This window comes from Chroicocephalus ridibundus, chromosome 3 (genome assembly GCF_963924245.1).
Source record: "Chroicocephalus ridibundus chromosome 3, bChrRid1.1, whole genome shotgun sequence".
In the NCBI taxonomy this organism is placed as follows: Eukaryota; Metazoa; Chordata; class Aves; order Charadriiformes; family Laridae; genus Chroicocephalus; species Chroicocephalus ridibundus.
In genome coordinates this window covers 51284475-51309389 of record NC_086286.1, presented here as the reverse complement: position 1 = coordinate 51309389, position 24915 = coordinate 51284475, and the positions used below count along the sequence as shown (strand labels likewise).

The 24915-nt window shown below is 43.1% G+C and overlaps 1 protein-coding gene across 23 annotated transcripts in view; it reads left to right on the top strand.

Moving 5' to 3' along the window:
• Positions 1–13921: 13921 nt before the first annotated feature.
• AFDN (afadin, adherens junction formation factor) overlaps positions 13922–24915 on the top strand; it is a 129542-nt gene continuing 118548 nt past the window's right edge. For 17 of the 23 annotated variants that reach the window (XM_063329154.1, XM_063329146.1, XM_063329138.1 and 14 more), the window contains exon 1: positions 13922–14477. In XM_063329154.1, the coding sequence (XP_063185224.1) occupies positions 14364–14477 (114 nt within the window). In that variant the 5' untranslated portion in view covers positions 13922–14363. The remainder of the gene's footprint in view (positions 14478–24915) is intronic. The other 6 variants (XM_063329149.1, XM_063329144.1, XM_063329148.1 and 3 more) reach the window with 1 other exon arrangement.

The following is a 24915-nucleotide window of genomic DNA, read 5'->3' as shown; positions in this document are numbered from 1 at the left end:
GATGCTGTGGCACCAGGAGTGGCAGTCATAAGGCATGAGTGGACTTTGGGTTGCTCAGTTGTATTCCCTTACATTAATACCATGACAAAGACTGGGGAGTAAAAAGCGTATTTACACATTTTTCGCTACATAGCCACATACATATGCATTACAGACAAATGTTAAAATTCTTATGTATCCATGATTTCACACTCACTTTACACTGTATTTGTATCACTACAAAAGAGGCTTTAAAAAATTCACCAGGTTTTCAGCAAAGGTAAATCAGTTTAGCTCCACGACAGTGCATTCCCTTGAGTTTTGTGTGAATGTAATTCAGATCTGAATCACTGAAGGTGCACTGACTTGTGCCAGCTAAAAATCTGAATTAAAGAAACTCATAAAACAACTAATGTATTTACCTCCTTGTATCAGAACAAGCTTGGGTGAAAGCAAGCCAATGAGTCTATCTGTATATATATTACTTTGCATGGGACTGCCAAAAATTTTTTGTTTAGGAGATGTGACTGACATATGAAATTCTCCATGGGAATCAAACACAGAACTGTTAAAATTGCCTCTCTGCTGCTAATGACTTCTTCCAGTTCTCATCCGTATGACTAAGGTTTTGCTTATCCGACAGCTAGAGTCAGCGTACTATTACATATTGGTAAAGTAATTATTTTTATTGAACTTAGTAACAAAATAACAGGCTGATTTCTTCCTGTCTGTAGGACAGGTCGATTTGTATTGAGTTTGCGTTGCTTTTCTTTAACGCTCTTTAAGAAAATGCATTCCTTTTGTAGGGAGCCATAAAGCAGATTTAAGCTGATACCCACTGCCACTATGTAGAAGGCAAATTGCCAGCACTGCTGACAGACATGAGTATATAATCTGAGTAACCCTTAAAACTCTCTCTGAGTCCTGCAATCTATTCTTGCTGGCACGTCGACATTGTAGACTTTGCTACCAGCTCCTCTCCCAGACATCTTTCAGCACTCATCCCTCAGGCGTAGCCTGAACTTCTAGGATCTCATCTCTGCTTGGTGCCTAAATCGGAGCTTTTTTCTTTGACTGTAACGCAACTTTTACTGAGTAAGTCACAACAGAGTGGTGAAGTCCTGCCTTCGAACAGTTGATCTGAGGAAGGTGCAAGTGGAGCCTCCACTGCTGAAATTCAAACACACTCTTGTTGGCCTCCCTCTGTAACAAAACTCTTCACCTGCGAGTAGCGCAGCCCCAGGAACAGATTGTGAGTGAGGAGGTCCTCACGCACAGTCCTTTTTGGGAGACTCTGACGACAGAGAGGCAGGTGGCATGCTGAGGCTGCTGCTCACGCTGCTGAGTATGGAAAATGCACTTGCACTTCCCCTCCACCCTCTCCACCGTCCCTAAGGCATGGGAGCCATTTGGACCAGCACTTGTCTTGGTCCCTGGCTGTATCTTAGATACCTGATGGGTATTCAGCCCAGGGTGGCGTCCATGGGCTCTGCCCAGGGACAGCTAAGAATAGCTGCGTTTACTAACACCTCTCACAAATGACAGCCAGGAGCAGCATGACAGGTACCTACGGGAGGTGTGGTGGGTGAGCGGGTAGGGAGGAGAAGGAGGAGTCAGGAGCCTGCCTCCTCTTTCTGCTTCATCGTTTCACTCGGCATCTGCTTCCTCCTCTGTAAAATGGGAGTTTCTAAGTTCACTCCCAGTTTTGATAGCTGGATCAAAAGAGGTGATGCACATTATGTTTAATTTTCATACCTTAATTTTCATAAGCAGCTATTAGGCTTGCTCATGACTTTGAAAAGCTCTGTCAAAGAGAAAGTCAGACTGAGATCATGATCTGACTCCCTCCCCAGCTCTGGAAAGACTCAGTTAGTCAGTGGATACCGAACCTTCTCATGCGGCAGGTTTATACCCCACTCTTTGAGGTATGGCAGTTTCAAAAACATAGGCAAACTCACCGGTTGGGTATGTCAGAGGAGAGGAGTATTCCCACAAGGGAACTCGTCTGCCTGACTTGGATATTCAAATTTCGTCAGACAGGATCTCCCTCTGCAGTAGGTGAATTTCCGTCTGCCCTGCCTAAGGAGCTGCGCAGGCATTTGTTCAGGAACACAGCATCATTAGGCACTTAAGTGCAGGAACAAAGTGGGTGCCAAAGCAGGGTAGATTGGGGCACAGCCATGAAAATGCCAAGCGATGGAGGGTCCGTCACAGTGCGATGCGAGTCTCCGGTACACACGGCTGTGTCTTCTCCCCCTTCTCATTGCTCACACATGTGCGTGCTGTGCTTATCCTAAAAGAAAACATAGCATGATAAAAAGGATGGACTTGTCAAACTCAGCTTTAGCTCTCTCCTCTCTCTGCCGGAGACGGGCACCGCCTGAACAGCAGAAACAATGACCGAAGTCCCACGCTCTGGGGCTGGTGCAGGAGTTTCCACACACGGGACTCAGGGTCTGGCACATGATGAGACATGAGGCACGTGGTATGGAAAGGATTTCCTATCGTTGCTCCAAAATCAAGGAAGAGAAGCATTTCCAGGGGCTGATTCAAGAGAGCGAGGTGAGGATCTGCTCTAAGTGACCCTGCTCTGGCAGGGGGGTTGGACTAGATGATCTCCAGAGGTCCCTTCCAACCGCTACCATTCTGTGATTTTGTGATTCTGTGATCCTGCCCTGAAGTGCCCTCCACAAGAGCCTTCCTTTTTTAACAGCAGAGAAGCCACAGTGAGCGTGGCTTTCCCGTGGTAAAGGCAGCCTCTGTGAACATCTTGCTATCAGCTGGAGAAATCCTTGAAGATGCTAATTAAGGCCTGACTTCACCTAAATATCTGTAGTCAGGAAAGATGTGTAAGCATATGCATAAATTCACATGAGCTGAGTTATATTTTTAGTAAAGAGGAACTCAGCAAATATATAATCTCCGCCTAGAATGGGCAAGGCAAGGCAAAGAAAGGCAAAGAAGAGAAAGGAAATAAAAGAAAAGGAAAGGAAGAGGAAAGGAAGAAGAAAACAGAAATGGAAAAATGGAAAAGGTAGAGTGGGAAGGGGGACTTTCTTCTAAAAAACCTTTTAATTTTATTCTACTCTTGTCCCTTCTCTGTGTATCTATTACACGTTCAATGCTGCTTTTGTTTTATCACTGTGCATTAAGTGTGCCAAATCCCTTTGCAAAAAGTCTTGAACCACAAATGAGCCTCGATTTTGTTTTTGCTACAGTCAATAGCAAATCCATTTACATCAGTGGCTAAGGATCATGGCTTTGCTTGAAAAGCATTAAATCAGTAGCAAGAAGGTCATTTTAGCATGTTAGGCTGGGTTCTTAACTACTTAATTCAGTTTGGGTCTGGTGTAATTTTATTTTTCCAGCACTGGTGTGAAACCTGGAATAACCCTTTTAAATCTCCTGCACAGTTAATCCAACAGGCTGCTGTACAGATATCACAGCAAGGCTGGGCAGCTGCAGTCTCTTTAATATGTTCCTTAAAGAAAATAATTATATTTAAAAGGAATAATAATTTCTGAAGACTTTTTTTTTCCTCTGCTCAGTCTAATGGAGCCCTTTGAGCTCAAGACTTTATTTGTATATGACAGTATTAAATTATTATTTTCTTTAAATCTGTTTCAATTTCTTACCCTTGCTGAAAGGCTGAGGGCTGTAACACTGGTGTATCTGCTTTCCAGGGACAAATGCAAATAACTAGGACTTTGGAAGATCTTGTAAATATTTCTGGAAGCATATTTCATATCCCTGCATAAGTTTTCTCCTTCTTGAGGTGTGTGTGCTGTAGCTTGTTCTGAGATAGAAACACCAAAACTGGCCATTGAGCAAAACTATGGATTGCAGGAATTTTTACCAATGACACTCCTCTCTGACCTGCAGTAATGCTCCTACTGTGTTTAACAAGTAACAGAACAGTCTATAATCCTTAACAAAAGAGTTATCATATATACACACAGTCTTCAGAACCATTGCAAGCAATCTCTGATTCACTGAAAACAACCACCGCTGCTTGCCTTAAGGTTCTCTTAGCATTTTCCCTGTGAGTAAGCCATCAGATCATTAGGAGCGAACTTTAGACCACCCCCGATGTAACTTAACACATCACTTATTGGCCTAAAAGCCTGACATAGGGGGAAAAAAAAATATAAAAAAGAAGTATAGGCTATATGTATTTATTTCCATTTAGAGAGATTTGTAAGTGTTTAGAAGCTCCTTTGCACTTCCAGACATCAAAAAGCCTGGTTTTAAGGAATGAAATTAGTTGTATTACCACAGACAGAATTTAAACAGTTCCTCCTTAAAACATTTTACATTTGTTAAAAAGACGTATGGCTAGAAAGAATGCTACTGCGTACATGAAGGAATGCTGTCTTAATACATACTTTTTAAAAATTAATCACGTAATGCTCTGTACTCTGAATTGAAACAATAGGAAACAGCCCAAAGATTCAGGAAGAACTTGATACGAGAAGTACAGCCTGATTTATGCAGAGCTAACCTTTGTGCCAGGAGGCCCTGAAGGTCTCGGTGAGTGCTCCAACTCCTACAGCCAGAAAAACGAATTGTTGTTTTGCTGGATGCTAGGTATCCCCTTTCAGAAAAGTCAAGATATGCTTGCAGGTGCAGTGAACAGCCTCAGTGCTTACTTTCAAGCTAGAAAAAGCGTGCTACAGTGAGAGAGGGGGTTATCTGTTTAGCTAGTTAAAAAGAAGAAGATAAAGTGGTATCTTTAGAAACCAGCAGGCAAGATATGAGTATCTTAAAAGGGAGAAAATATGAAGTACCAAAGGGCTATTGAACGAAACAGAGAAGCGTGACAAGAGCTAGTGCCTGGAAGTTGCATTTGGACACATTGAATACAACACCTTTTAGCGGCAAGGATGATTAACGGCTGGAACAAACCCCGTGAGGTTCTTTATCCTCTGTCCCTTGCCATCTTCAGTTCAAGTCTTTACAAAAGATTGGACTTCACCAAATGTAAGTCACCGAATTAATCCAAAGATCAGCTGAATTAAATTCTACTGTTTGTATTAAGCAAGCCAGACCAGATCTGCTGCTGATTCTGCCTCATCATCTACTGGAATACAGATGAATCTTCCCATTGCTCCCTCTGCACTGGGGCACTTGTGTCACGGCTCATGCCTGCAGCAGGGCATTTTATATTACATCTCCTTAGTGGATGATGTTTTCTTAGCCCACCGTCAATCAAAAATTACAGTAAGAGGGAGCCATAATCTTACCACGCTGCCTTCTCACATGATGGTAATTCCAATGGTCAGATTAGGGTCAATAACCACAAGAAAATTCAGCATAGGCTGGGGATTTCAAAACACCCTACTCAAGCTAAAGTGCCTACGTCTTGGGAAGATTACCCTAGCTTTAACCACTCTGCTGGCGGAGAGGCCCACCAGACTGACCCCTCAATTCCGCAGCGTGCTTAGTAGGGTTTGCTGGGCTCCCTGCTGCCACGACATCCTTGCTTGCGACACCCAAAGTGGTTGCTGCAGCCCACGTAAATACATTGCCCAGAGCGTCCGATCTCCCCCATGCTCCGGGGCCAGGGCTGAGCCAGCAGAGCCCCCCGGCAGGGAAAACCTGCAGCCCGGCAGCACACCCCAGCTTCGGAGCATCGCCTCCGGATGCCGGTGATTTGTCACATTAAGCGGTTCACAGTTGTCTGCCACAACGACGTCGGGCAAAGTTTTTTTGCGGAGCCTCGCTGTTGCGTTCTCATATTCGGATAGGTGCTTCTGGGAGGCAAAGGAGACATTTTTCATGCCTCGTGGTCTAAACCTGTAAGTGAAGATTCAAAGGTGCCTTTGATGGCTGGGAATTTACAGCATTTTGGAAAACAGGTCATTAATCTAGGTGCCTATTTCTGTGCATGTGTTTCTAAGTTTAGTCAGAAAGAGTGAATGCGGTGATCTTCCCGTATTGAAACATAGAAGTAACGTGATTCGGGAGATCCTTCACCCAGAGAGCTGCACTCCTCCATAATCTCTGTCTACAAGGATCTTTTAATTCTTGGCTTCTCATTTGATTGGCCGGCAGTGCTGGATCTGGATAACCTTCCTTGGGATATATGCCCTGGAAACTGTACTTTGTCTACGTCAGATCTACTCCCAAACTGTTTATGGTTGGTTTTTTTGGTTTTTGTTTGGTAACATTGAAATGCACTTTTACAATGTGAAAACAATGTAAGGACAAATTTTGCACTTAGAAAAACTGCATACGGGAAAGCTTGTCTGGGAGGTGTTGACCCTGAAGGCGCTTACAAGGTAGGGTATGCCGCCTTTAGGATTTTGCCTAAACAGATCCCACAGTGCCTTGCTGGGTAACATTAAGTAAAGACGCTCTTACACATTTCTTAAATTACCTGTGACGCTGTGTGTTGTGCACGACAGGGTCATTAACACCAAGCTCTAGCTGCCCGCTGTGCCAGCCTGCCCACACTGCCAGCAGACGGTCTGCTTTTTCCATTCCCTGTTGCTGTACAAAATGGCACTCATGGGAGAAGGGGCCAATGATACAAAATGCTTTGTACACATACAGGATTATTGTACCAGGGTCTAGTAGTCACACTTGCTTTCCAGCAAGCTTTAATATCTATCACGTGGTGATGCATCTTACCCCTCTCGTTTTGAGCTGTGCTAACTGCTGCACACGTGCACAAGAAGATGGTCCCTGCCTCCAAGTAATATGCAAATCCCAGCATGTATAGAAAGACAGTAAGGAGGAAAGGAATAGAATGGCCAGATGGAAAGGGGAAAGATGAGGAAAGCATGGTAAAAACGTGAGGCTTGTGGTTAGCTTAACAAGCAGAGGTCACAGCACACAAAGTGCCTTATCCACAGGCTAGCAGTTCACAAGCTTCATGACTGGAGTGAATTAAGAAGGATCCGAAGGAAGTACCTTTGTGATTTTAGCTGTGTCTCTTCCCACAATGAAGGAGTGGCATGGGATGAAAGGTGAGGGTGTTTGAGGAAAAAATGCACAACCTGGTATTAGAGGTTGCTCTTGCAGAGAAAAGTCAGGGCTCAGTTATTTCGAAGTGTAATTATTGAGTATTCCTACGCTGGCAGACGCGGTGTTGAGCGCAGACATCCCAGCTAGCTGTCTAGGAGGGGAGGCAGGAGAGAATTTCACATGGACAAGTTTAGCCAGCTAAAAAGGATGCGCTTTTAAATGTAGCCCAAGTATCTCTATTTCATGTTCTGCAATGTAAATATACTCCCTAATATGCCCCCCCCCTCCCCTGCAGCTATTCCCTTCTTTACCCAGTTGGGCAGGACTGAGCTGTGGTATCCATAAACTGAAAAACAGGTCCTTCATTGAGTTTGATGCATTCGGACTAACGCGGGTGGAGGGACTCCTCGCCTTTGTATAAATGAGATGACCAACACAGCTGTATCATGCACGATACAAAACCGGCATCACTGGCTAAAGCAACGGTGGGCTTGGAAGTGAAGCCTATGCCACAATCAAAAGACTGAAGCATTGAAGAAGCTGAGGGATGGAAGCATTACTCTCAAGGAGGGATTCACCTGACTTCTCCACAGCCATCTAAAAGTTAGGGTTTAATCCTGTCACAAGAGAGGTGTCAGTTGCTTTCTGGAAATGCCCGCTTCTCTCCACTACCTATAGAGGGAGTCTACACTCACCCTCTCGGTCTGACTTTTAGACAATTCAGGTTAAATAAAATAAATGCCTCTGCAGGTTTCTGTAGAGGAGATCCTCGATGCTTTCTGTTGCTTTTCATTCATACATACAAATGCCACTCCTGTTCCATACTTGTTCTGGACAAAGACCTCAAGAACGCAGAAGCATTACTAAGGAAAACTTGCCGAGGAAAGGACTGGACTTTTTTTGCTGAGCAGGCACTTTTATTTCACAGGTTTACACCAATGTTTTCACTTATAAGCTTCCTGAAGTATTTGGTTTTGAGGCTAAAGCTCTCCACATACAGGACTTACGCATGTCATATGATTTAAAAGAAAAGCGATTGTTGGAGCAAATAATTTAATATCCATTGCATTCTTAGCTCAGTGGTAAGGCATTTTTAAGTGAAAATCCTTCCGGTACTTTCAGATTGTTTCTAAAAAAGTGAAATAAAAACAAAAAGCCAACGGCATGCTGACCCAGTGTGCTTCCTAATCAAAACTTTTCTAACACAAACTGCTCAGATGTGGCCAAACAACTCCTGCTCATACATGAAATGTATGTATGAGTTATAATCATCATGTGTGAAAGCAGATTAAAATGAATGCTCTTTTAATTTTCTATACAATGTATGCTTTGAATGGCGTTATTTTTTTAGTCAAGTAATTACAGGGTGGAGAGAATATGTGGCCAATGGCAGCAGGTTAATTACAAGACCAAACACCCACTATATCTTGCTCAAAGAGCCTTGAAGTGATTACACATTGTTGTAACTAATAGCCTAGTTTGGACCATTGATTGGAGAGCTACCCTCAATGCAGAACTTCTGTCTAAGCATCTTTACCATTTTTACAAACAATGCTGTATACCACGGAGAGATTAGCTAAATTGGAGACAGGGGATGTCAGTTTATTTACACTGTCCACTTGACAGTTTTACATAGACTCTATTTCTTCCTTTCCCTTCTTATGGTTGGACAATTTCTCATCTTCTTTAACAACACAGCAGCTTGGGAGAAAATAGTTTAAAGTAGTGATCCGTGATTAAAAACTATCAGAAAGCTTTTGTGGTACCTGCAGCAGCTCTGAACTTTGTTTTAATTGATTGCATTTTAAATTACATGGGATAAGGCCAGGAGAGATCACCTGATAATCTAATGTATATACCAGGCATTAAATTTCTCCTCAATACTTCTACGTGGAGAACGGCACTCCCTGGATAAAAAGCGTTTTCCAGAAAAGCATTCAGTACTCATCTGAGGATGAATCCAGCAGGATTCCGGTATTAGGCTGACACGGACTGCAAACCTCTAACCGGGACGTGTCCTTCTTCCCGTGTGCTTCTGATTTCCTGGAGCTGCTCACCTTAAGACAGACAAACATACACCTTGCTGAAGCCAACACAACGCTCGCATGCCGCAAGACAGTGAAACACTCATCCACCTTGTTGAACGTGGATCGAAGAGCACACACAGAGTAAAGATTGGACGGAGGCGGTGCGTGCTCTGAACCTACAATCACGGGTATGCCTGAGCACCCCGTCCGGGCAGAGAACCCTGCCTTGAAGCCAGCTGCACAAGAAGAGCTTCCAGGCTCTTTCTCCACTGCTAAATGGTCCACTGGACCATTTCAGCATCCAGATCTGCTCCTTTGTGCCCAACCGTCTGTAAGTTAAATTGTTAGCATGGTCTGGCTATGAACCATGTATCTCACAGACAACTCCTGGACACAGACTCGGAGTCAGCATGGGCCAGTGACCACTCCAGCAGGCAATCTGCATGCAGCCACCCCGTTTTAGACCTAAAACAATATAAAAACGTGGAAATGGCCAAGCCAGGTCAGCTGGCTGTAGGGCTAGAGAAAGGCCTTTACAGTGTCTATTTTATTAGTACAAATATAACTCCAGGGGTCTTGACTCAAGAAGCGTTTACCAGTAAATCATTTGGAAAGATCTTCTATACCTAATAAAAACTAAGCATTTTCCGTAAGGGAATTTTCTTGACAGTTTTTGTAATTCATCCATATATAAACCAAAAGCAAGACACATTTATTAAGATAGCTGTCATTTATAGTTTTGTGCTTCCCTCTCCCTAAAAATAGAGCGAGGATAATTGAACTGAAAACCAAAAGATTTCCAAAACCCAATTACATAACTTGCCACACTTGCCCTGTTTTCCCCTCTACTCCCCGCCCCCCCGCCCCTTACTTCTACTTTAAAGAGGTCAAGGTTATTAAATATAAGCTCCTACATTCATACAGTAAGAAAAGTAGGATGTAAACATACAGCAAAGATTGTTCACGCAGCATGAATTTGCCCACATAGCCTGTATGTACTATGTTTATTTACCAATTAGGCTATGAAATTGATACTTTGATGTACACAGTGCGTGCAGTTCATGGGGGTGAGATAATGGTGCAATGAAAAACTTCTTTTCCCTCCCTGACTCATGTGTGTTTATAGCGTCCAAAGCTGCAACCCTCATTCCGGCTAATTTATCTACCTCAGTGGGTGTGTCATCTATGTAAGGACGGCAGTTTGATGACCCAGGTCTGCAATGTTAAAGTTGCTCCAACATAAGCTTTTGCATTGCATTATGCAAAATTACAGCTCTGATACTTCTGCTCTAGAAACGCACGCACACCTGGGGAAGCCACGAGAAGGGTTACTTCAATAAATTTCAGTCTCATCTATGAATTTATAACTTCCAATAGCGTGCTGATTTATACAGCGTGGCACCATACATCAGATTCGTGCTGCCTCAGAAAATTAATGCCGCATTCTGGCAACCATATGGGCAGCTGGCGAGCAGCCAGGAGACCAGCAGAGCACGACCCTACCTTCATGCAAACCTTCCCTAGGCAAGAGAACTGTTTGCATCAACTGACACTGTCCGAGGAGCAAAAATAAAGGGATCCTGTACGTTGTTGTTGCTGTATGTTGATGTATGCCAATATGATTAATGAGAGAAGCCGCACAGACATGACCCCCTTGCGGCAGGTAACCACACGGGCACCGCACTTCTCGATGTCTCGGGGAATGGAGAGGATTGCAGAGGCCTTCCTTGTATATCTGCGCTTCTTCTTTATGGATCTCTCCTCTTGCTGTTGCTCTCACCTGTGACAAAATTCAGCTTGCAAGCTCTACAGGGAAGGGCATTTATCTTATTTGTTCTGTAAAATGCATATTATACTTTAAGCGCTGAACAAACAATCACATAATGGCTTATGGTAGCTTAGTTATCTTAAGCACCTTAAAAAAGAAAAGAACACTGTTTAGTAAGGAAAGAAGTAAAAAACATTTTTCATTATCACCTGCAAGTAAAGCAGTTTTTGTTCCCCATTCTTTTGCTTCTCCCACCCTATTATTTCTCATCAAGCACGTGATCATTTATAGAGTTAAACCTAACTCTACCACCAGCTTCAGTGGGACTACCTACAGGACTGCTGGGCTGAAATGGAAACTCCTCAAATAGGATTCTGTCTTCTCACTATCTAAATGATAAAAATCTCAGACTGAATACAGAGGAAAATTTAATTTATTGGTTTTGAGTAACTTTATGCAATACCTTAAATGGAAGATGCCTTGATGATAGCTCAAACATACAATCCTGTTTATAATGTATTTTATGTGTATAATGCTTTCCATTCATAAATACATCTGAATTTTTTTTACAACTGTTCACAGGAATCATGTCACTTGCTAGGCTTTACAGCAGCTGTTTTACTTCTCATTGCAATAGCCCTATGAAAAAAATAGGGATTGAAAGTGAAGCGGCACACATTTTCCACTGTAAACTAGCCAGCACACTGTAATTTCATGCTTTAGCTCTCCGCACACTTGTTTTTCCAAGGAAATCAGGGCTTATGCTTTATCTCCCACAGTACTATCTCCACACGCATACCGTCCTGCTGGTTCACTCAGACAGCTAAATTCTTGTCTACATTATGATTTTTCTTAAACCCTGATGCTGTCCTAAAGCTGCTGCCGTTTGACTGTTGATGGCAACAACTGGTTCTGCAGGTACAAGCTGGCCTGGTTTCTTTCAATACTGCTTCAGCACTGCCCAGCTCAGCGCAGGGCTAATCAGCAGCATGGTCCCTGCTAGTTATCTGACCCGCAGTAGCATTCCCATTGCTCCTGCCACTACATTGTAGAAATACACTGTAGTGACTTGGAACTTCTGAGAAACGCCATCTAAACATTTTAGCCTGCTCCAATTCTGCTCAGTTTGAGGGATTTGTTTGTATCCAGGCTGGAGTCTAGCTACGGTTTAGAAATGCTGACTAGCTGCAGTTAAAATAGAAATAAATAAATTCACAGCTGATTATACACACCATGTGAGTCCAGCACAGTGATAATTTTATTCCTGGTGCTCCTCAGCATTTGAAAACCCAGGCATGCAAGCAATGCTAAACAAACTACTTTCAGTAGCCAGTTTTCCAAGAGCAACTGCCTCTTTTCCTCAGGAAAAACAATTTTATCTATGTAGCTTGTAACAGCAAAACGGTGATTTATGCACACCCTGTACCTAAAAGTCTCCTTCCTAATCCTGAAGTAGTACAGCCACTCTTTCTCATCACGTGTCTTGAACAATCCCATTTCACCAATATCCAGAGCCAAGGACCCAAGTCAGCACACCACTCCCCAAATGTCATCTGTGACAGAGCACGCAGCTCTCTGCCTGGGTTGTGGATATCTGCATTACAGATGGTTTCTTGATCTTTGCAGGCACTGCCAGAACATCCGAAGTTATCTGGTAGCACACTCTTTCTGGATATGGGAAAAAAATCCAGCATCATTTTTTTTCCCTTTTATGTAAGAAGACTTAGGTTAGTTTGTTTTTTCCTTCTTCTCTCTACACCTTACTTCTAAAAGGAATATAGTATAGTTTTAGGATGGTGATATTACAAGTTCTCCAAGAGCTCTGAGAAGGGCTTTCAATGCCTTACGGAGTTTGGGACCCGATAAACAGGATCTCTTCCGTCCTTGGAACTGCTAATATGGCACAGTTAAAGATGTAGGGCAAAAGTATAACTGACCTTCACCTGTAAAACCAGAACTGCTGGTACTTATACAGGAGCTCTACTGCTGAATAAAAACAATAATTTAATTGCTTAATGTAGACAAGGCCTCTGAGGAATCTCCTTCTTCAAATAACCCAACCAATCAAAACTTCATCAGCAAAACCCACTCCTCCAAACTCCTGCAGCAAAGAGGAACTTGAAACACTGTGCCAGGTACACTAAAAAGAAAGAGTACTTCCCCCCTTTTTAACCACCTGAAGAAACCAAAAAATATACACAGTCGGACAGCCGACTTCAAATACGACTGTACAAGGACTAAGTTTCAAAGGATGCCCAACGCAAAGCGAACATGACCGCTGAAGTATCAGGATGCATTACTTACTTCAGCGGGTTAAAAAACAAAGCCAAACCCCCAGACCCGCAATGGATTCCAAATTCTATACAATGAGCCATGCCTCTTACAGCCAACTGACACGTTTTGTGAGCAACCACAAATTATACATCTAAAAACCATTAAAACATATCTGATGCTTAAGCTTCATCTCAAGCCGTGGAAATTCCTGTCAATACAGCCTTTTTAGGCAATTCCTTTCACGCCGCGCTCCGAAAGCACTCCGCAAACATTATTAAAGCCGGCAGCGCCCGGGGGAGCGGCGGCGGGTCGTTCTCCTCGCTTTGCCGGGAGAAGCCGAGGCGCAGCCGAGCTGGGCGAGGGGCTGGGGGCCGCGGGGCGACACCGCTCCGCTTCGCCGCGGCCTTGACCTGGGGACACCCCCCCGCAACACCTCCCCCGAGCCCTGACCTCTGCCCGCGGGCAGGGAGGGTTTCGACAGGGCGGGCTGAGAAGCGGCGACATTCCCGCCCGCCCGGGCGCGGAGAGGCCACGACGGGGCAACGCCACCCTCCGCCCGCAGGGTCTTTGTTCCGGCGGCGGCGGCGGCAGCAGCGGCCGCCCAGGCCCTTTGTTGCCGCCAGCGCCCGACCGCCGGCCCCGCGCGGCGGCCAGAGCTCCCGCTGCCGGCCAGGGGCCTCCTGCCGGTAACACCCCCCCCCTCCGCTCCTCCCCAACCGCCCCGGTTCCCCAGGCGGAGGCTGCCGCCGCACCTGGCCGCGCCCCGGCCGCCTCCCCGCGCCGGGGGGAGGAGGAGGGGGCGCCCTCCTGAGGCGCGCGCGGCCGCCGGCAGGAGGTGACGGCCGGCGGGAGCGCGCGCAGGCGCGCCCACGGAGAAGGGCGGGCGGGCGGGCGGCCGAGCGGGGGCGCGCACGGGACGGTGTGTGAGGGAGCGAGCGAGGGGAGGGAGGGCGATAGCGGGGCGGAGAAAGGCGGCAGCGGCGGCTTCGCTCGGCTCAGGGCAGGCGAGCGGGGACAGACGCCGCCGAGCCGGGAGACACAGCGGCCGCCACCGCCGACGACGACTTGGGGCATCCTCCCTCCTCCTCCCTGCCCTTCCCCCGTTCTCTTTCTTTCCTTCCCCGTTGTCCTCCGGGGCCGATCGTGATCGGCGGCGCGATCCCGGGGCGTTTCCGCGGCGCCGGTGCCAGCAGCGGCCGAGGGGAGAGCCGGCCCCTCCCCTACCCAGCCGGGACTGAGGGACCCCCCACTCCGTCCCCGCCTCCGCCCCTCGCCGGGGCTCGGCGGAGAGGGCCCGGCCCCGGCCCCGGCTCCGGCTCGGCTCCCCGGCGGCGGGCTCGGCGAGGATGTCGGGCGGCGGCGGCGGCAGCCGGGAGGAGGAGCGGCGCAAACTCGCCGACATCATCAACCACTGGAACGCGAACCGGCTGGACCTGTTCGAGATCAGCGACCCCACGGAGGTGAGCGACCCCGCCGCGGCACCCCCCTGCTCTCTCCCTCCCGGCCGGCCCGCCGCGGCCCGGCCCGGCCCGCCACCCCCTCCGGGAGGTGAGACACCGCGCCCGGGCCAGGCCGCGCCCGCCTCCGCCCCGCCGCCAGCTCGGCCCCCCGTTCACCCGTTCCCCCCCTCTCCCGGCCGGGGGGCTCGGGCACAGGCCTCCCCCCGCGCTCCGCTAACGCGGGGCCCGCTCTGGCCGGGGAGGAGGCTCCGCTCTTCGGCGGGGAGGGCCGGGCAGCGAGCGGCGGGCCCCTTGCCGTGCCCGGAGCGGCTCGGGTGAGGGCAGGTTGCAGCGGCCGGGGAGAGAAAGGGAGCGCAGGGCCGGAGCGCGCCCTCCCTCCCCTCCCGCGGGCACATGCCGGCCGGAGCCTGCGGGACCGGCGGCTGGGAGGCAGGGAACCCTCTGGGCGCTGGAGGTGGCGAAAGGGGGCGGGCGAGGGCGGTCATGCAGGAGCTACCCCCCCCCCCCGACCCCGAACCGGGCCACCTCTGTGGGCTTGATTTTATTGTCTGTCTGTGACTTAAACAGAGCCGAAAGGCGGCTGGTGGAAGACAACTGAGAAGCCTGCTGGTGGGCTTTTGTTTTATTTATTTTAAATTTTTTTTTTTGTTGCTGCTCCTTGTTCGTTTCGTTTAAATATTCATCTTTGTGCGGAAGGCAGCCTCGTACAAAGCAACCTGCTCCGCTCGGGCGGCTTCTCCGGGCGGCTGGTGGCGGTGCCCGGGGTGGCTTTTCCCGGGGCGTGACGGAGGGAGCGCTTTGTGGCCGGCCGTGTCCCCAAGGCTGCCAGCCTTCGGTGTAGAGCAAACACCAGGCGCAGGTTCGCAGTCCCGAGTTCACATGTTGTACCGGAAAAACACAGCGGGTAATTTCTTCCTAGTGAAATGGGTGTTTCTCGATGGCTGAGAGAGGCTGGGTTTTACTCTCTCTTTTTTTTTTTTTTAAATAATAATAATTAAAAAAAAAAGTAATAGTCCAACCACACCCTACCGCTGCCCCTTGTCATGTTCCCTTTGGCTGGTTAGTCTGGTTTGAAAGCGGCGGGGGGGGTGAGGGCTGGGGAGGCAGGTTACAGCCCTGTTTGTGTGTGACAGCCAGAGCTCCCTGCTCAGAGGGTGGAGGCCGGATCGTGTGCGTGTTCCCGGGAAAAGGAGGAAATTCACACTTGCTCTCGGCCTGGCCGCGGTCCTGGTTGTTTATTAACAGAAGCCTCTGAGAAATCACGTTGGCTTGGTCTTGCAGCTTGCTACCGTTTCTGCACCCAGGTGCTGGCTGCTAGCATAAGCCACAAAAAAGTCTTGAAAGCAATTCTAAGATTATTCGGTGTGTGGTAGCTGGAAAAGAGCTATCACAGTTCCGCTGTTGCAAACTGTTTCTTGAAGGCCAAGATGAGGTGTTTCTGTGATTATTTCCCACATCCTGCAATCTTTATCATAATTAGAGCTCCTTGCTTGGATTGCTTAGGTTTTAACCGTGTGACTGTTGGCTGACAGTGGCTTGTTCAGAAAACTGGGCTGATGCTAGTGTGAGGGAGCCTTCATGATTGTGTTTGAGAACATAGCACAGTCTTTCTGGAATTGCAGGTTGACTGCTAACTGTCTGTGCCTCATTTTTTGTCTGATTAATGCATTTGTCAATTCCCAATATGTTTTAACTCCAACCTGTTTTCTTTGTGTTGATGACAGATTGTGCTTCTGTAGTTTTCTTAATAAGTAGTTTAACAAATCTTATCCCTTTTTAGGTCAGCCTTACATGTTTATCATAATTAACTAGACTTTGCACAAAAGCTACCAGTTCCATTATAGTTATTATGGAAAGAAATAACAATTTTACTTGCATTAGCTCCACACTTCTGCAGTTTAAGCCTCTGAACCTATATAGGAGCATACTTACTGCTGTCAACGATGACATTTATTTCAGTTCAAGTAGCAATAGTAAAAATTAAGTGCATGCATATCTCTTTAAACACCTCAGCTTTTTAGACTACTAGTTTTAAAAAGGTTTGATAAGACTGCAGGTAAGTCTGCAACAAAGTGGCAGTAGGTAATGATTTTATAGCTAAGGTATATTTTCCTTACAGATAATTACAAATGTTCACATTTTTCTCACCATTACCCTGAGCTGACCTAAATTTGGCAGTATTTTCAACCCAGATGATGGTGCAATTCACATGTGTACCATTTATCAGCTTAAATGAAAACCCTTTTACTAGACTGCTTGAGAGCTGACAATTCTCTGTTGTTTTCCCAGCTTTTCCTGGCTCAGCTTGACCACGAGGCACGTCTTGCTTATTGTAGGGGCTGCAGCGAGTGTGGCATCTATGAAGATGCCGTAACCTGGATATGACTTTTGGTTGGGTGTGCCGGAGCTGGGTCAGACTGGATCATTTAAACTGTTCAGACATGGTCGGGAGTCTGGGTTAACTTTGCAGCTCACAGCTGCCCATACTGCAAATTGTCCTCCAGGAGCTTCTGGTTGTATAAATCATGGTTAGAATATCAAGACTTGATGCTTTATAGTAATTCTTCAGGCATTTCTTCAGGGTAAATAATCTGGTTTAAGTGACTTAAGTTTCCTATATGGAGAGAGTAGGATTTTCCAGAGGAGCTAATCACTTCCTTAATAGTAGGGTTTCAGGGAGATTTATATATTCAGAAAAGAAAAGGAAGAGTGAAATCTAGTGGAAATTGACTACAGTTCTGACACTATAGCTTAGGCAGTGACAGTGAAAGGTATTTGCATGTGACCTGCTGATGTACCTTGGTGTTTGAAAGGTCTAATTTTTTGCTGAGACACAATTGCTCTAAGTCCATTGGGTCCTCATCACTTTAATGGAGAGTGTAAAATATGACTTGGTTTTGAATGTTTAGAGTAGGATTTTCAAAGTAGTTTAAATGTGAGGTTTTTTTCAGAAGAGTGCTTCATGAAACGAATCCGTTTGAATTCCTGTTAATATTTCATAGTGTAGACTATGAAGTGTAGACTAGAGAAGCAAGGGATTAGAGATCCACTTGTCTACTTGCCTCTTTTGAGAGTTAGACACAAATTATTTCTTAAAAGTATATTGCCTGTAAGATATTGAAAAGCAAGAGCCTTGGGTAGGGCATATTGTAGAGTTCCATTTCTGACTTTTTCCTAACTTTTTGTGTGATATGAGCAGTTAATGAAGTAATTCAGTGCTGCTTTTTCCCAGCAAAACAGGGATGAAGGGATCTTTCTGTTCCATCCTCAAAGTTGGATGTTCCTCTGTCTGTACCCCGTGTGAAGAAGATTGAAGATTTCTTGGGAGTGAGGGTTTCATATCTTCACTTATGCTTTCACTGAAGTCACTTGTGGATTCGTGCTTGAGTTAATACCTAACAAAGTTGAAGTTGTTTACCTATTTTAACACTTGTTGCTATTCTGAGAAACCTGTTAATAGTCTGCATTATTTTCATGTTGAAGATTTTTTTTTTTTAATTCAGAAAGTAGAGAGAAGCTCTGTGGCTTGAGGAGCTTATAAATGAACAAACCCAAAACTCTGATTTTAAAGTTTTAGTTAAACTCTAGTGATGTCAAGAGCAATGCTAGATACAAACCTTTCCTAAAAAACCCTGTAATGCTGGTACTAATTTAAGCTTTGCTGTTATCTACTTCCAGTGATGCGGCAGCTACTCACTTTTGCAAATCTAAAGAAGATACAGAAGGTTTTGTGGAAATGTAGGGTGAATCATAATTTTGTTTGCGGATAAATCAATAATGAAATTAAAAATTAAACAGTATGTTAACCCTTTTCTTTAAATCTGTTTCCCATTTCCATTCAACTTTCTCCCTGCCTTTGTATTACCAAGTTTTTGGATGATTTTAATTATTTGGCTTACTTTTTCTTCCCCCCCCACCTTGTCCGAGGATAGAAATGCAGTAAAAAGACTTCAGACATTTTGTAGTAGGAGATAAACTGATGTTTTGATCTTGATTTAAGTCTTGGTATATAGTACCCAAGTCTTGGGTATTATAGTACCCAAGTTCTCAAAAAGGAACAAATTTGAATTAATGATTTGGGAACAAGTGCATAGAGTTGTTCAGAAGCTTGTAGATAAGAAATGATTTGCATTTATACACTTTTACCTCCCTCCCTCCCCCAATGAAAGTGCCCACTGGAATTAAGTGATTGATTATATAAAATAAGTGCATATGAATGTTTTAGGGCAGAGCAATGAATGCAAAGGCACTGTAGACTAGTGCGTTTATCACTGTCAGATAGAGTAAATATAAATCCTCCTGAAAGCATTTAAGATTTATTGGTTTAAGATGTTATATGTGAACTAGGTGTTATAATTGTTGTTGATTGTGGTGACAAAAAAAGGTTTCATCTTCAATGTACACTTTGATAACTGTATATGAGAGGAAGAGAAGCATTGTGGTTTTTCTGATCATGGTTTGTGAGTTAGAAATGTGAATTGCCTTTAGTTTTTTTGAGAAAGACACCTTTTAGAACAGGTGGGGTTTTTTGGTAGCTGCCCAAGGGCTTGGGGATTGTTGTCAGAAACATTGATCTCATGGAGAAAGCTGTTCTAAACTGATCTAATATATCTATGTGTTAACAAATGTAACAAGGTCTAATAAAAAAATTCGGACAAATAGCATTCTTCGTGTTAAGAATAATTACTAGTAGAGTATTTAACTTTTAACTGGCCCTAGTTTAAAAAAATAAATAAAATGAGGAATTTGGAAGGTCTTTATGGCTATTTGATGATTCCGCCCTCCCCTGAAAATCACTTGTGTAGGTTTTGCAGCAAGGCATTAGGAATAACTCTTCAGAATGAGAGTGCGTGTTTTTTTTTTGTTGTTGTTGCGTATTCTTATATTGACTTCCCCCCTGTTCTGGTGTTATATGTTTGGCATAGTCAGTATGTTTTAAGTTCATTTTACTGTTTTTAATGCAAATAAACAATCTATTTACAGAAAACGTTACACAGTATGACAGGATCTTTTAAAGTTGATGCAATTTTTATCTTTGGGTTCAGCTCTGATTCTGGTTCATTAAGGGTCATAGGGAAAACTGATACATGACATAAATTTGTTGCCTTTTCAAAGTAGGTATGCAAGCTCATTATTTAAATCTAGTTAAAGCAATAAGAATTAGACATCTTTTAGGTTGTAGAGCCCCTGTAGATTCCTATCGGCATGGTTGCTCACTGGTAGGCTTTTAAAAATCTGTCTCTGAGACTTTAAAAGGACTCATGTTTTAAGATTGAGATTACCAGTAACTATATCTATTGCATTATGGGGGAAGATAGTAGTGGAAATTAAAGTCTGGAGGTAGGGATACGTTGTGCTTTCTCCACACATTGGATTTTCCAGCTTTCAGTAGTTTTAACTAGTGCAGCTCTGCAAACCATGTAAATATCAAGAAGCTGATGAATATATCTGAAAATGCTGTCTTTTTAAGTATACCAAACCTACGATATGGAAAATAAATTCTCTTTGCAACAAATGTTATAAGCCAATATTTAGACAGTCTGGAAAGATGACTTGTAATCTTTATGGACTGGTGCCTGCACTTTTTAGTGAGCAGAATATTTTCCAATAGTTACTACCACTAAACAGGCACAGTTCAAGAGGACATAAAAACACTGAGTCTTAGTTCTAGTTCTGCATTGAAATGGCTGGAGAAAAGAAGTCATAGACACAGGTCTGCTCATTTGCATCAAAAGGAGTATTTGGAGACCAGTTTTCCTTTAACTGAGTAAAAGTGAATAGTCTGTCTTTACAAATGAAATATAATTGCTACTATCTAGAGAGCGATAAGAAGTTTGAATTAAGATTTTGACCGCAATCTACGGACAACGTAATGGCATGATAATATTTTTAGGAAGAAGCTTTATGCTGTGCTTTTAATAGTCCTTATGTAAGTTATTTCTTTAGTTGGTGGCTAATTAGGTTCATACAATTCAGTCATACTGGCTTTAAGAATTCCCTCCTGATGTGTGAATCTGTTCCCTGCCTAACATGCCATTGACAAGCATTATTTTTCAGTTGAAAAAAATCCCCTAGTCCTCTGGACATGTTAGGGATTTGCTTTGTTTTCCCAAGTGTTTTTTCTGCAAAACTATTTCCCTTTCAAAAAGGTTAAAACAAAGTGAGTGGAACGCACTTCATGATTTTTTTGAGGAAAACCTTGCTTTATAATCAATAAAATTTTGCTTTTGTCCGTAAGAAATATTCATCTAAATGGAGTAAGAAAAACTAAAACTTAGCTGGAAGGAATTGAAATGAACTGGTGTTTGTGATAAGGATGTTGATCATAAGAAACCACTCTGAATTGATCTTTGTGTCAGTATGTCGTGGCTTGGCTTTTGTTTGAAAAGTTGCTTTGTTACAAATGGAGGGAAATAGATTGTGTCTATGCAAAATCCAGAGTGTTGCATAAAGAATAACTTCTGGTTTTGACCAGTGGTTCTGATGAAGGTGGAATTGAAATTCACAGTGTTAAGTAATAAACGGACTATTTTGATAAACTTAAGTAAATTCAAATTTAGCAGATATTCCAGGTAAGTGTGGAGTATTTGCTCTGTCTTTCAAAATGAACCTCATGTTAATGGAAGCCTCTTCTGAAGTATATTTGAGTTAAGCAGTGCTTAGGTAATTCTTGATTTTTTTGTGATTTTTGGCTAGTAAAAATATTTATGTTTAAAATGTTTTGAGTAATGCTTATTCCAGTGAATAGAGATATACAGGTTTTTGCTTTTAGCTTCTGAAAAGGCTGGAGCCTGTTAATTTCTGCTGTTAAGGTTGTTAGCTTGATTTTGGAGATCTTTTCTCCTCACAACATTAATTTTTACCTTAAAAAATCAGCTGCTAGCAGTTAAATGCAATAACGTTTTAGGAGGATTTTTTTTTTTTAAACTGGATATAAAACTCTAACATGTGAATTATTTCAGTAACCGTTAAGCAATGTATTTACATTAATTGTGTGTTAAGTAGTTGAGATGAAGAGGGCAACATGTTGTGTTAGGTCTATCTCACAGCAGAGTTAAGAATCATCATATTAACAACTAGTGTGGGGTTTCTGCTGTCTAGTCTTGTACATCAAGGTCAGAAATGATAAATAATGTTGAACGCACAAACCTCAGCTTTTTGAGGTTTGTGTAAAAATAGAGTACAATAATTTCTCTTTCTTGATGGAATCAAAATCATTAAAAGTGAAAATGCTCAAGGACTGCTGCTTTTCCTAATTTGTTAGTTTTTGTTTGCTCTCTTTTCTCTCCTCTTGTTCATTTGCTTATCTCCTTTAGTGCTTCTCTCTCCTTTTCAAGGAAGGAAATGTAACCTTTACTAATTTTCATTGAGATGCTCCTTTCTTTTTTATTATTTGCTAAGCAATCAAGAATGTGGAAATTGAAGATAAAATTTACAGTAACGTCACTAACTTGTAGCATTTTCATTCAATTTAGTGGCCTCTGTAAAGCAAATGTTCATATCTTTTCTTTCCCAAGGTGTTGCTTAGTGTTTTCTGTAGTCAAGGTATGTATCAGAGCCAGCTTTTTCTTTGTCTTGGTTTATCTTTATGACTAAGGGGCTTAGAAATATTCTTTAGCTAACTTCTTTTTTATTATTTTTTTATTTCAGTGAATGTTGTCAGGTTAAACCAAACTACATATTAGATAGTACTTCTGGATGTGCACATGACTTAGCTCATAATTCTAGTTAAACACTCTGCAGTGTTTAAATCCCTCCCACCCTTAGTCTTTAATTGTGGGTAGAAATTACTTGTCTAGAAGATTGATAATCCAAGACAAAAACTGGAGGCAACAGAGATGACTTTCTATTGATGATAAGTCGTTCAGGTCTAGCAGTAACATTTAAGCTATCTTCCTGGACTGTATTGGGCCTCGTGAGCGTCTGCTTAATGAACAAATGTATATGGCTGTAACATAACTTTTTGCAGTGGGAGGATAAGTTTTCTATGTGATTGGTTGCCCTTAATCATCAAAGTGCAGTTCTGTCTTTCATTGCAGTCTAGTTGGTTCTCTAGTAAGACTAAAAATCTGCTTTGACGTAAGTCTGATGTTCGTTGCTTCCTTTTTTTCAGTACTCACCTGTTTTGCTGATACCTTCTTATTCTAGGTGACTTATACTTTTCCCCTATTGAGTCTGTGTAACTTGGTAAAACCATTTTGCGAAATACTTCAGGATTCTGATCATCACTTCTGTTACAGGCTTTAGCCTCAACGTTATAAACTGGTTACTATTGTCATGTGTTATATTTCATTACGCTTTCTAGAGCTGCTGTCTTTCCTTGTGTGCTCACCTCTAAGTTAGATCCTTTGCTCATCTCTTCACATCATCTTCTAGCCCAGATATTCTTACCAGGGAACCATTTCTGTGATACCACCTCCATTCTTGTAACTTTATGAAGAAGCCATCTGTCTGATACTGCTTTCTTTATTTCTCTCCATATTGAGCGGGACAGGGCTCTTCATTGCCCTGGTCTGTCTTGGACAATTTTGGTGTTGATTACTAGTTACTTCTGGAAATGTCTTTAGAGTTTGAATCCTGAAAAAACTGTAAAAAAGTCCTGGGGCTAGGGCTGTCATCTAAAAGATCAGTATATGGTCTTAGTTGTAAGGGCAAATGGCAAATAGGAAATGTAAATAATACTCTGATACACGTATTTCTAATCTGTCTTTGAATTTCATCATTTAACAGTCTCTTCTGCTTAGTAGAGTTTGTGATTGCACTGATGAAATTGTGTGTGCTCTTCCATAAGTTTGTCCATGTCACCTGTTCCAGTCAAGAGCAGAAATTACACATTGTCAACTTTGCAAGTTTTAAGCTTTTTTTTTCAAATGGTGCTTGGTATATCTTAAGAATAATTATCAACGAATTTCTAATTTTACTCATGTGTTTCAAGAGTATAAGACACACTAGACTTTAAAAAATAGTTAAGAGTTACTATAGTAATTCTTTTCGAGGACACTAGAAAACCTGCTGGTTTGTGATGTAATTGGAAATTGAGTATCTGTTTGACTATATGATTCCTAATGCCAGGTTAACTCTTGGGTAAATATTCTAGAATAGGTTTTGTGTAACACAGCACTAGTTGCTATCGAGTGGTGGCAGACCAGAACAAAAGTGATGTATGTTAATGGCTCCAGCATGGGAGTTTTTGTTTTATTTGTTCGTTGTTTTTGTTTCTACTTTGATAATGTTGTACTCTGTTGTAACTAGAGTTAAGGAATATGAAAGCTCTCGCAATAACTTACTACCTATTACTAGATTACATTTTATTGGTGAAGTGTTTTAAGACTTGAACTTGATGAATTATGTCCCGGGGCATGGCTGAATTTCTAGTCTACTCTGTAGTGAAAGCACCTTTATAGTAGGGGGGAAAAAGTGAAAGAATGAGTTGTCTGGCAACGATATTTATTTGACCAACAAAGTATGTCGCCCATAGCAGTATCTATGAACTAAAACTTTGGTGCCTAGATTTTTCAAGCACCTCATGAGCTGCTTAGTAGAGCTTTCTCTTTGTTAGATGAGTTGTCTTGTCAGTCCACGCTTGAGTATTTTCTTACAGGCAGATACACAATTTAATCACGGTGTCATGCTTTTACACATATATTGTATTGCTCACAAAACCCAGTGGAAGATCAGAATTGCCCTTCTTAACGAAGATTAGTGGCCGCTGCATAGTCTACGGTTGGGCAAAAGAGTTCAAAGGACAAAGAAACCCTCCCCCAGTGACTACAACAAGAAAAGGTCTCCTTCCCTCTGCCCTCCCAGAAGGTGCTCTACTTTGAGCAATACATCAGCTTGAAATTTAAAAAGGGCCCTTTAACCCTTTTGTTGTTGTTCTCAGTTTTGGTAAAAACAATTATTCCATGTTCTTAATTTAAAAATATCAGGACAATGCTGTCTGTGATGCAGTGTCCTTCTGGACAGAAAGATGTTTTTATGGAAACAAATGAAATTCGTACCAGGTTGTGTTTTAGAAAGCTTTGCGTTGATAAAATGGTCTTCTAAAATATCATTTCTTTTATGTTGAGAAATCTGGAGAAACCTGGCTTGTATTCACCTTTCATATATAGTTCAATAATATTTACTGCTTTCGGATCATATCCAAGCATTGCATACTTCTTGTAGAATGCTGGGTATTTTATTAGGAAACATGTAAGTTTTTTCCATTTAAAGTGATAGCTTTACTGAACATGAATACTACTTATTTTCAATGTAGACACAATGGAAGTTTTAGAAGAGTTCTTTAGCACATACTATATTTATTCTGGCTATTGAAAGACTGGGATAGATTGTTTTCATATCTGGAAAAGGAAAATAATTTGAAAATTGTGATGGAAAGACAATGTTTACTAATGAAAACATTGCTCAATCCTGCTAATTGGTTTTGGTGGATTGC